This window comes from Paroedura picta, chromosome 3, assembly GCF_049243985.1.
Source record: "Paroedura picta isolate Pp20150507F chromosome 3, Ppicta_v3.0, whole genome shotgun sequence".
Taxonomy (NCBI): Eukaryota; Metazoa; Chordata; class Lepidosauria; order Squamata; family Gekkonidae; genus Paroedura; species Paroedura picta.
The window spans coordinates 86,557,789-86,570,225 of record NC_135371.1 but is presented as its reverse complement, the minus strand read 5'-3'; the positions used below and the strand labels follow the sequence as shown (position 1 = coordinate 86,570,225).

At 43.1% G+C, this 12,437-nt stretch overlaps 1 protein-coding gene across 13 annotated transcripts in view; it reads right to left on the bottom strand.

Annotated features, from left to right (window-relative positions):
• COL23A1 (collagen type XXIII alpha 1 chain) overlaps nucleotides 1–12,437 on the bottom strand; it is a 587,226-nt gene that overhangs the window by 16,528 nt on the left and 558,261 nt on the right. For 11 of the 13 annotated variants that reach the window (XM_077326681.1, XM_077326690.1, XM_077326683.1 and 8 more), the window contains 6 exons: nucleotides 11,989–12,015; nucleotides 7,243–7,314; nucleotides 7,077–7,130; nucleotides 4,719–4,745; nucleotides 4,343–4,396; nucleotides 1,469–1,555 (listed from right to left, as the gene is read on the bottom strand). In XM_077326681.1, coding sequence (XP_077182796.1) covers nucleotides 1,469–1,555; nucleotides 4,343–4,396; nucleotides 4,719–4,745; nucleotides 7,077–7,130; nucleotides 7,243–7,314; nucleotides 11,989–12,015 — 321 coding nt within the window. The remainder of the gene's footprint in view (nucleotides 1–1,468; nucleotides 1,556–4,342; nucleotides 4,397–4,718; nucleotides 4,746–7,076; nucleotides 7,131–7,242; nucleotides 7,315–11,988; nucleotides 12,016–12,437) is intronic. The other 2 variants (XM_077326687.1, XM_077326689.1) reach the window with 1 other exon arrangement.

Below are 12,437 nucleotides of genomic sequence, written 5' to 3'. Positions count from 1 at the left end.
AAGAAGGGGCTAATTCATTTCACAGACACTTTACATTCGTGGTTCATAGGAACCTGTTGAAACCAACACAGCATGAACAGCAATTATAATGTATCAGACAAAAATATTTTAAATCCAACAGCTGACCAAATTAAAAGGGTAAGTCTTTCTTTCTTTCTTTCTTTCTTTCTTTCTTTCTTTCTTTCTTTCTTTCTTTCTTTCTTTCACTTACTTACTTACTAACTAACTAACTAGCTAGCTAACTAACCTACCAACTAACCAACTAACTAGCTGTTTACATTTATTGCCCACCACTTCCAGACAGGCTGGCTTGCCGGAGGTTACAGTCAGATCAGAAAATACAGCATTAAATTTTTGTGCATTCTCTGATCATGTATACTAAGCAGCAGAGAAATAATTGATGAAAGAAAAATATGTGCCCTACCATTGTCTAAATAGAATAAAAATTCTCTATATTTGTTGTATGAGTATTTTGGGGTGAAGTTTTATAACTGTACGTTACCAAATAAAAATAACTGCTTACAATAAGCAACGGGGGGGGGGGGATCCAACCTAAACTGCGATTTATTTCATCCTAATACTTAAGCGATAGGTTTGAGTCACCAAATCCACATAAATACAGCAGAATATTATTTTTTAAAATAAAACCTTTTGGGTGTCCATACTCTTTTTAAATAGAATCTAGTACTTGCTAGTTCTTACATCTGATATAATTACACAGGATAATGCAACCACTTGCCTTACATGGTCCTAATCAACTACCTACTCTGTTTTTTCTATAGTTATCAACCAAGTTCCCCTCCCAAGTAAAACACATATTTAAGAGATCAGTCTGAAGACTGAAGCATCTTTCTGAATTTATCCTGTTCTTTTTCGTACTGCATTGAGATGGACTGGAATTCTGGAATTCTGAACTGAGCCAACTGGCACCCCTTGGCTGAGTCTGCTCCTGCTGCTCCTGTTGCAGTGGCCCATGGCTGAGTTGCTGAACGGTCCCTGTGGCTCTGCTGGCTCCTGGCTGCCAGTGGCTCCCTGGGAACTTGCCTGCTAAGTTCAAGGGCCAGTCAGCCCCCTCCCCCGTGCATTCAGTTATTATTCCGAGTGGCTGGCCATGTCTGCTTTTGTTGCTCCCCTCTTTGATTGCTCTCAGGTGCCTTTCCAACATTTGTGTCTATCTTTAAACATAATGGGAAGAGCATCTCAACAAAGATACTCTCGAGCGTCATAATGTCAGTAAAAACAGCCTATTAATATTAACTGTGACTATCAACAGAACAAAATAGCCTGACTTTAGAAAAAAATTTTTAACACACCAAAGCACTTGTCAAAAGCAGCTGAACTATTCTTTAAATATATTTTAATGCTGCTGGGTTCAAACTTTATTCTGCTGCTTCATACCGACAGGGCTACTTACTTGAATCTATTTTTAAGCAAATTTAAATACCCTTCAATAATATAAAATTCATACCACTGGACAAGGCTGATCCAGTCCAGGAGGGCCCGGTTCTCCTTTTTGTCCCTTTGCTCCTTTTCTGCCTGGCAGTCCTCTCTCACCCTGTTGATACAAAAGAAAAACAAAGTCCTGATGCTCCAAAATATTTGCATAAGAGAAAACTGCAGTTGTTATGTCCTGACATTCAACCATCATCATGTGTCACCATTTTATATTCTGTGACTTAGAAAATTTCGTTATCCAACATATCATGTTTGCCTATCCTTATCCATTGTTGTTCCTCTATATATTTATGAAACAGCCTAGGAGGTGGGAAGTGTCCAGCTGTCCAAGTTTGAATGGGGCCAATCAGGGTGCAGCCAGCTTTGCCCTGATTGGCCCTGCCCCTGCAGCTCCCGCCCTTCATCCCTGGACTCTAGCCTCTTTGCTCTCAGATGCCTCAGTGCCTGGAGCCAGCAGCAGGTAAGGGGAGAGGGCCCTGGGCAAAGGGTCGTGGTGGATGGCCTCCTAACGAGAGCCTCCTGGCCTGCTAGGCTGGGCCTGCTGACAAGGGCCTTCCAGCCTGCTGACTGCCTGCTGTCTCGGCCCTGCTAATGAGGTGCCCAGCCCCTGCCTACCCCACTTGATCCAGCTGTGAGCTGCAGCCCAAAGCCACCTTAAGCTGCCTGGCCAGGGGCCAGGGGAGGGGACTCTTTCAAGTGGAGGGGGCTCTTTCTTAGGAACGGGCTTTGAAGCTAGTCTAATATATCACGCTTGCTTATCCATTATATCACACATGAACAGAATGAGGAAGGTTTACATCTATGCTTAAATCTGACTATTAATCAGAAGGGCCTTAAGTGTATCCATGGATGTACATAATCAACACAGCAGCCTAGTTGCCTAATTAGGAGTCACAGACTCCTGTTTATTATAGAGAATGATGATGTGATAGGATGGAGTTGAAGCCACATGGAATATGTACAAAGAGCATCAGAGCAAGCATGGAAGGTCAAGACTGAAACAGCACTATTCAGTTTGCAGGCCTGCTAGGAGACAGATATCAATATAGAAACAGAACTCTCAGCATTTCTAAAGGGCACCAAGCTCACTCCTCTTTCCCTTATATATTACATGTCCTTTCATCCTGCAGCAGTAGGTTTATGTCACTTCAGAATGCATTGGGTTCCTATTTTGATTGCTCCCACAAGAAAAAAAGCTCCCTGCAAGTATTAAATCTTCTTCTCTTCTAAATTATCACACTATATTAAACTTTTCTCCCTGAAATGCATTTAAATTGTATGCTTTTAAATGCTGTAATCAGCCTTGAGCCTCCAGGGAAAATAGTTTATGCATAGAGGGTTACAAAAAGCAAACAGCAAAAATATTACCACCCACAATGCAAGTGATATAATCCAGAGACACAGTCCAAAATTTTACTCAGTCTGTCACCTCACACTACTTAGTGTTGAGACCTTTGTTCACAAACCAGAACAGGCTCTTCTAGGGTTACCATATTTTGAAGAGCAAAAAAAAAGACATATTTCCCAATGGACCACTGCAGACAAGTAATCACTATGTCAAATCTCATTTTAAATGCCCCTACTATTTAAGCAAAGAGCCTCTTGTGGCGCTGAGTGGTAAGGTAGCAGACATGCAGTCTGAAAGCTCTGCCCATGAGGCTGGGAGTTCAATCCCAGCAGCCGGCTCAAGGTTGACTCAGCCTTCCATCCTTCCGAGGTTGGTAAAATGAGGACCCAGCTTGCTGGGGGGCAAACGGTAATGACTGGGGAAGGCACTGGCAAACCTCCCCGTATTGAGTCTGCCATGAAAACGCTAGAGGGCGTCACCCCAAGGGTCAGACATGACTCGGTGCTTGCACAGGGGATACCTTTACCTTTACCTTTTTACTATTTAAGCTGGGATAACTGCTACTAACAAGGAATATTCCTAACCTTCCAATGCCCAAAAGAGGATATTTTTGTCATTAAAAAGAAAAGCCCCCAAGAGGATGGACACAAAAAAAGAGGGCATCTGATAACTGTAGGTTTCCATATATTTTATGGGAGGGCACAAACACTCATAATCCTTCCCTCCTAATGCCATCAGTGCAGTATGTAATCTGGATCTATGCACAATGGGTGCTATCGTTTAGCCTTCAAAAAAGCTACACAAATCTACGCACACATCCATGATGTTCTCTGTAGGTAATTTCTCCTCACCTCCCTTTTCTGGTAACTGTACAAACATCCAAATGCATACACACACAACTGCAACTTAAACTGTTAATAGGCTTGAGCCAGAAAGAGGATCTGAATCACAACCAGCTGTTTTCCAACTCTAAAGCTGTCCATGACCTGATTTCAACATGAAAATCATGTGTATTTGCTGTGTTCATGCCTGAATTCAGACTGCTGAAGGTGGTGGAGTATTACCACATTTGAAAGCTTCCTCATATAAATATCTTCCCATATGTAGAGAACTAAAATTACAGGGAAAAGGCTATGATTAACTTTTTCTGACAAGATAGTTTTCCACGATCATAGAAATTTTAATTTTATTTCATTTTTTTTTGCAGGCAGCACATTCAAAAATTCAATTTCCCTGTCCCCAAACTCTGAAATGATAATCACATACAGTTTCTATACACTTAGACTAGTTCTGTTAGAAACATTAAAGTCTTCAGATTCATTGACTAAAGCAAAAGGATATGAGGCTTAGTCAAAAATACTGTCTATATATTTCCAGCATTATTAAAATAGATCAGGATAAATTATCTGATAGGATCTAACAATGTTTTGATTAAGATCATCATTTATATTGAAGAAAGCTCTAGATGTATATATATTAATATATAAATTAAAGGAAGGGTTTTATTTTAAAGTTCAGTTTACTAGAAGCAGTACTGACCTTCTCTCCTCTTTCACTCTTTTCTCCTTTTTCTCCTCTTAGACCTGGGAAGCCCTATAAAAGCAACATCAAACATGGGCAAAAGATCTGCAGGTTTTGTTCCAAATAGTTCTGGTAATCAAAGGCAAGGGGGAGATCAGGTTTTCAGGAAACGTATCATTACTAACACAGAATGAGATATTCTCAGGAGGAAAGGAAACTTAATCGCAAGAATATACTGAAATTCCTCAGTATGCCACTGGGTGGCATACAACCAGGATGCTTGGTGTATCCTGAGAGAGGACCCTGACAAGGGCTCTCTAAGAACTCCCCTTCATTTTTTTTTTTTTACTTTTTATCAAAATCCCATTATTGATGCATTCAAATAAGTACTTACATCCAATCCTGGTTCCCCTGGCTTTCCCTGGAGTCATTTAAGAAAAGGGAATGAGAGAAGAGTTGGACACAATGTTAATTGTAAGGCCATAATAATATTTTGTTGAATTCTGGCATGTCATTCTAGATAAAAGACAAAGGCAAGACACTTTAGCACTATGTGAGAGTTAAGCAAATACCTGTCTTCCTTTAAACAATAGATATTATAAAATGCTTAACTTTGGCTATACTGTGATCTTTGTATGCTGCATTTGGATAACACTCATATTAAAAAAACATTTTCCTATCTATATTAAATAAAGAATTATGTAATGAACAAGCAAACTACCTGTATCGATTTATTGACACACAATAAACAGATATGACTACTATACAAAGAACAGATAGTAGCTTCCTCAGGAAATCAAATGGACTGTACCACTGCATGCCACAGGTGGGAATGCTTCCCACATCAAAACTCCCTGCATTTAGAAATGTATTACTGTATTTGCCGGGGTATAAGACAACTGGGTGTATAAGACGACCCCCCCCCCCAACATTTCCACTCAAAATACAGTTTGTTATATATCCGGCCCGCCCCTGCATCTTCCTATGACCGGCACTAGTGCGCAAGTGCGAGCTCTGCGTAGACAAGGGGCGGGCTGGAGTGCCGCTGCTTCCCACCGAGCAGAATGGGCCGGTCACACTGAAAAGGCTGGCACCCCTGTCTCGCTGCTGATGCTTGTCGTAGCCACGCTAATGACCCGCTGCGGCCGTGCTGGATACCGCGCGATCCTGGATGGTATGTAGAATGAGGTGGGTGGGCATCGGGAGGCCACTATGGGCGGCTATGTCTCTCCCAATTGAAGTGCACCCGGCATATAGGACGACCCCCCCCCCCACTTGGAGGCATGTATTTCAGGGGGGAAAAGTCATCTTATATGCCAGCAAATACTCATCCGTCCCTGATTTGTGCTCCTGGGGCAGTGAAATTCCCAGTGCGTCGTTCTGCCACCTTGGAACTTTACCATTTTGTTTTGCTACATGTACAGACCAAGTCTAATTTTTATTATTTAAAACAAAGTTATAGAATTAACTTTGTAGACTCAGATATGTTAAAGAGGATCACATAGAAAGTTTTATTGGGGAGAAAAAAGCAAAGCTAAAGCTAAACCAAATTATTCTTGCAGCAATACAGCAGGAAAAGGCTTAGAAGAAGAAGAGTTGGTTCTTATATGCAGCTTTTCTCTGCCCAAACGAGTCTCAAAGCGGCTTACAGTCACCTTCCCTTTCCTCACAACACACACCCTGTGAGGTGGGTGAGGCTGAGAGAGCCCTGAAATTACTGCTCGGTCAGAACAGCTTTATCAGTGTTGTGGTGAGCCCAAGGTCACCCAGCTGGTTGCATGTGGGGAAGTACGGAATCAAACTCGGCTCACCAGATTAGAAGTCCATGCTCCTATCCACTAAGCCAAGCTGGCTCTCCAGCAGATATTAATGAGCTTTGAAAAAAGTATCCCAAAGATATTTAATAAAACAACAAACAGCAACACAAAAAGGACCAGCAGTTCTTTTGATCTGACTCTCTCCAGTTGCCAAAATGTTAAAATAAAAATTAAAAATCTGTTAAACATAATGTTCTGCTGGAAAACATTTTTTTTGCAGCTCAAAAACTTGCTATCTTAAGATGCTATGCTTTCAAATAGTAGGTACTATACAAACTACTTTGACTTAATAGGTAGGTCCAGTTGTGAAAATCATTTGAGAGCTTTACTATAGAATTTTGGTATGAAAACCATAGGATTTCAATAAGCTTCAACTGAACATGGAAAAGCAAGGGCATAAGGCCTGAAAACCAAATGTAGATTAGTTAGATCTATCATATTTCCAGTAGCCACTCACGGTTGTGAAAGTTGGATGATGAAAAAATCAGACAAGTAAAGAATCAATTTGTTTGAACACTGGTGTTGGAGAAGGCTTCTGCGGGTTCCATGGATGGCAAAAGTCATGAACAAGAAAATACTACAGCGCATAAAGCCTGATCCAGCACAGGTAGGCAAAATCAAAACACTCTGGCTGACTTACTTTGGCCATATCATGTGATCCAACTCAATAGAGAAAGCAATTATGCTAGGACTGGTCAGTGGAAGAAGGAAACCAGGCTGACAAAGAATGTGGTGGTTAGATATGATAGAAGTGGACAACAGCCATTACACAACTAAAATAAGCGGTACAAGATCGGAAATTGTGGCAGCAGTTGTGCCACAGGATCACCAGGAGCCAGATTCGACTGAATGGCTAACATCATCATCATCCAGCTGGAGAGGAACCTTGTTCCTGATAAATATGTTTGTCAATTTATCTTTCATTCTGTTCTTACCTTCTCTCCTTTTGTGCCGGGCAAACCAATAAGTCCATGGGAACCAGCAGGACCCTACAGAGACAGGTAACTTATTATGTGGACTACTGCTGCTGAAGGATGTGAACTGATGAAACAAGGAGGCTGATGGAGGCTGCAGATTTTAAAAAGAGCTCAGGCTACTCACCTGTGGCCCAGGGACACCTTTTTCACCCTTGTGGCCACTTTCACCCTTTGCACCTTTTGCCCCATCTGTACCCTGCAGGTGAAGAAAGATACATAACAGGTTTTCTCCCTATCATGTAATTTTCATTGTTGGATCACCTGCTTTCTGACTAATTAAAGAATAAATTAAATAAAGCTGCACATGACTAAAAGCTCACATACAGGCCATGGACTTTAGTGGAGTTAGAACGGTGTAATTTGGGTTGGGATTGAACTGTTAAGGTGCCTTTCTGACAATGGAAAAAATGTAAGGCCCCAAAGAACATGCTATCACTTCAGAGGATACACTATCTTATTATTTATTTAATTTCTATACTGCCCTCCCAGCGGACCGGCTCAGGGCAGTGTACAGTATAGATATTTATTTTAATAGTTTAAAACAGTTCATTAATTCAATTAAAACAAATTAACATTTGTTTAGCAGCAACAGTTTAAGTATTGGGTCTTAGTACCAACTAGCAGCATCAGCATCCCAGTTAATGAGAGTTCTTCTGCAACTAGAGTGTATTCAGGGAGGCTGTTTCTAGTGGGGAGGGCCCAGTCAATGTTTTTGTTTCACTGGCCTGGCCGAAGAGTTCTGCCTTGCAGGCCCTGTGAAACTGTGCCAGTTTCGTTAGGGCCCAGATGTGTTCAGGGAACTCGTTCCCTCAGGTAGAGCTAGACAGAAAATGTATTGGCCCTGGTTGAAGCCAGATACCTCTTTGGTGTTTGTGGAGCACAGTGTTCTCCTGGGGGTATAACTAGAAAGGGGGTGTCTTAGATTCACGGCCCCCAGACTGCAATTGGCCTTATAGGTAAAAAACAATACCTTAAACCTGGTTTGGCATCCAACTGGTAACCAATGCAGCTGCCGAAGCACAGGTCAAATATGTGCCCTCTATGGTGTTTCTGTGAGGACCCTGGTAGCTGCTAGTTGTAGTTTCCACAGCAAAGATAAGAGTAGGCTTGAATAGAGAGAGTTACAGAAGTCTAACCTAAAGCTGACTGTTGCATGATGACTGTTGCTAGGTGTTCAGAACCAAGTAGGGAGCTAATAGCTTGTCTTGGCAGAGGTGGTAGAATGCCAGCCATGCTACTTGGGTAATCTGCACCTCCATATATAGGGAGGTGTCAAAGATCATGCCCAGGTTTCCGGTTGAGCTTGCAACCAAAAGTTGCACTCCATCCAGCCTGGGCAAATGTGCTTCCTTGCTTGGTCCCTTCCTTGCTTAGAAGTCCCTTCCTTGCTTAGGTCCCGTCTACCTGCGGGACCGCTTGGTTGCTTATGCCCCCCGCAGGGCACTCCGCTCTGCGGGTATGAATTTACTGGTTGTCCCGGGCCCACGGGATGTTCGCCTGGCCTCGACCCGGGCCAGGGCCTTTTCAGTCCTGGCCCCAACCTGGTGGAACGAGCTCCCAGAAGAGCTAAGGGCCCTGCAGGATCTACCAGCTTTCCGCAGGGCCTGTAAGACGGAGCTCTTCCGCCAGGCATATGGTTGAGGCCAGGGCAGCTCTCCCACTAATCCATCAGAGGATCCCCTCCAATATTGAGATCTCTAACACCGAGATCATGGTTAGATGTATTGTATTGGTGCCACCCTCTTCTGAACATTATTCTCTCCACCAGGCTGAACTAAGATCAGAATTGTGACCACCGCCGCTATATGTTATGTGATATGTTATATGTAACTTTTAATTGGGGTTTTTATGGGGATTTTATTGTGTTTTAACTATTTATGTTGTAAACCGCCCTGAGACCTATTGGGAGAAGGGCGGTCTAAAAACTAAATAATAATAATAATAATAATAATAGAAGGGTTGAGTTTCAGGTGATTCAACCTGAGCCACTCTGTCACTGCTTCCAGGCATCTGGCAAAGTTGTCTTGGGGTGAATCTGGGTGGTCATCCATCAGGAGGCAGGGCTGGGTGTCGTCCACATATTGGTGATACCTGAGCCCGAACCTCTGGACCAGTTGAAAAAGAGGCCATATAAACAAGGCTGGGAGAGAACAGCACTTTGTAGTAACCCACACTGGAGGCGGTATCAGAGTACTTGCATCTCACCAATAGTTACCCTCTGTCCGTGACTTTGCAGAAAAGAGATCAGCTGTTGAAGGGCTGTCCCATGTATCCCAGCTGTCTCCAGAGGTTATCCGTCAATGCAACCACTGCCATTTCCTCCCTATTTATTACATTTATATACCCCATTCCCCTGAGGCTCAGGGCAGTTCACATGAAACATAGTGGAACAGGAACAATAAAAAAAATCAGTAACCATAAATAGCAGTAAAATAACAATAGTACAGTAGAACAATGAAACAATAGTGAGAACAATAAATTCATAACTGCAGCATATTGATGGACCTAGGGTTGGTCGGTTCAGGTGTTGAATTTCATAGGAGGTAGGCCTGGGGACCCAGTAGAAGGTGTTCCAGTCGACCTCAACCAAATGCCTGGCGGAAGAGCTCCCTTTTGCAGACACTGTGGAATTATTCTAGTTCCACTAGGGCCCTGATCTCCTCTTGAAGCTCATTCCACCAGATGGGGGCCAGGACAGAGAAAGCTCTGGCCCTGGATGAGGTAAAGTGAGCTTCCTTGGGGCCAGAGATCACCAGCCAGTTGGAGGATGAAGTTTTTTGAGGGGTGTAGGCAAAGAGGCGGTCCCTCAGGTACACTGGGCCCAGACCATGTATGACTTTAAAGATGATTACCAGAACCTTAAGTCTGATCTGGAATTCGACTGGTAACCAGCGCAGTTGTTGAATAATGATCCGAATGTGGGACCTCCATAGTGCTGCTATGAGGATCCTGGCCGCTGCATTCTGGACCAGCTGTAGTTTCCAGATTAATGGCAGGCCTGTGTAGACCAAGTTGCAGAAGTCCAGTCTAGAGGTGACTGTTGCATGGATCACTGGGGCTAGGTGTTCTGGGGCAAAGTAAGACGCTAGTAGTTTGGCTTGGCGAAGGTGGTAGAATGCCATCCATGCTACTCTCATGGCTTGTGCCTCTATTGAGAGGGAGACATCAAGGATCATACCCAGGTTCCTGGTGGCGTGAGCCACTGATAGCTGCACTCTGTCCAGGTTGGGTAGGCATCCTTCCTTGCTTGGACTCTTCTTGTTTAGCCATAGGACCCCCGTTTTTGAAGGGTTGAACTTCAGGTGACTCTGCTTGAGCCACCTCATCACTGCTTCTAGGCAGCTGCCTATTATTTCTGGGGGAGAATCAGGGCGGCCATCAGGAGGAAGAGCTGAGTGTCATCAGCACATTGGGTGACATCCCAGCCTGAACTTCCGCACCAGTTGTGCAAAAGAGTGCATGCAGATGTTGAACAGGGTTGGAGAGAGAACTGCTCTCAGGGACTCCACAAACAAGCTGGTGGTGGCTCAATGATTTCTCTCCAATAGCTACCCTCTGTCCTTGATCCTTTAGAAAGGAGATCCAACACTGAAGGGCTGTCCCCTGTATCCCAGGAATGGCAAAGCAGTGAGCTCATGGTTGACTGTGTTAAACACTGCTGAGTGGTCTAGTCGCACAAGGAGCGCCGACCCACCCCCGACCCACTCCAGTCCGACTAGCACTGTTTCTACTCCATGGCCAGGCCAGAAACCTGACTGGGATGGGTCTAAGACTGAAGCTGACAACTGGTCTGCAACAGTATTTTTAAGTATCTTCCCCAGAAATGCTCATTGCAATCCCTATTACAACTGCATCCTAGAACAAGGCGTTTGAAATTAGTATGCCTTTACTGCCCTTCTTATTAAAGTTTGTCTTCACTAATTAATCCTCTGGGGAAATGACCGTATGAATTCTCCACAGATGCAACTGCATCAGATGTTCCGGCAAGGGTACAGTGGAACGGAGGCCACAAAGCATCAATAGCTTTGCAATTCCTTGAACTCTTTTATCAATATAATCATAATCCTTGGAGGCCAATATTAAATAAATTTATTTGGAAGTAAATTAAGCGTAAGCTATGCTTTTAATGGCTGCCTTCTTATAGCTGAAACAGTGAAAGGAGGAAGTTGTGAAAAGCAGGGGGTTAAATCCATGGGTTCAGAGGTGGACATGGACACCAGTAGTGATTTGAGCTCTGTAATAGGACCCCAGCATGATACAAGTAGAACTAAGAACTGAACCAAACCCATCCACCTCAAACCCCCAAATTATATACACAGGCAAACAATGGATCTTCCCACTAGTGTGCACTATTGGTCAGTTTCAGTTTAAACTGACTGGATCTGATAGATGGGATCTAGCTGTGCATTGGTCAATCACACTGTAAACCCTTAATCTGCCTTGGACCTCAAGCTTGGTCCTCAGCAAGTCTACAAACACAACACAGGCTTTCATAAATGCATACCTGGTCTGGACAATCTCCATGCACTTTCAGCAAAAGCCCTGTTTTCAGGAAGCCACCCTTCCTTCCCAGTTATGGAGGGCATAAAGAATGAAAGAAGGGAAAATCTGGCATGGGGCAGTACAGTGCATTCTGCCAAGTCTATGCAAGGTCAAACATACTTTTCACAAGTTTTCTACATCTGCCACAGGGTCAATATTTGTAACCTCATCATGAAAAATATAGAAGGACAGGAGGAATAGAGAAATAACTCCTTGATCATCTCCATAGTATCAAAATTTATGTGGTGGTGTTTCTTTGCCTATTAAGACACAAAGTTTGTGGACTAGTTTTCAAATATTACAGGGCATTCTTGTATCAGGTACTTACCTTATGTCCTTGTATTCCTTTAGGTCCCTAAAGAGAGACAATGCTTCATTTATAATGGGACTTTCAAGTATGGTAGTACATAATCTACATTTTATACCTGATCTTTTATACTCAAATTGTCTCACAAAATCTAAGGTATGTAATTACCAAATTTACCACCTGAAGAAGTCACGGCTGAAAATTTTACAGGAATCCGTTGCCACGTCCCAACGCTGGGAAGCTTTCCGGTCCCTCTCTTTTTGTACGCGTACGATGCGGTCCTCCTCTCTTGTACTAAGGTTGGCCTAAAAACCCTTCTTCAAGCTTTCTCAAGCTATTGTAATCAAAATCAGCTCCGGATCAACTTCACCAAATCTAAAATAGTTGTATTTTCTAAATCCGGAAAGCTCACCAAGCGGAAAATAAATGAACATTTCATCAAGCAAGTGCACCATTTTAAATACTTAGGA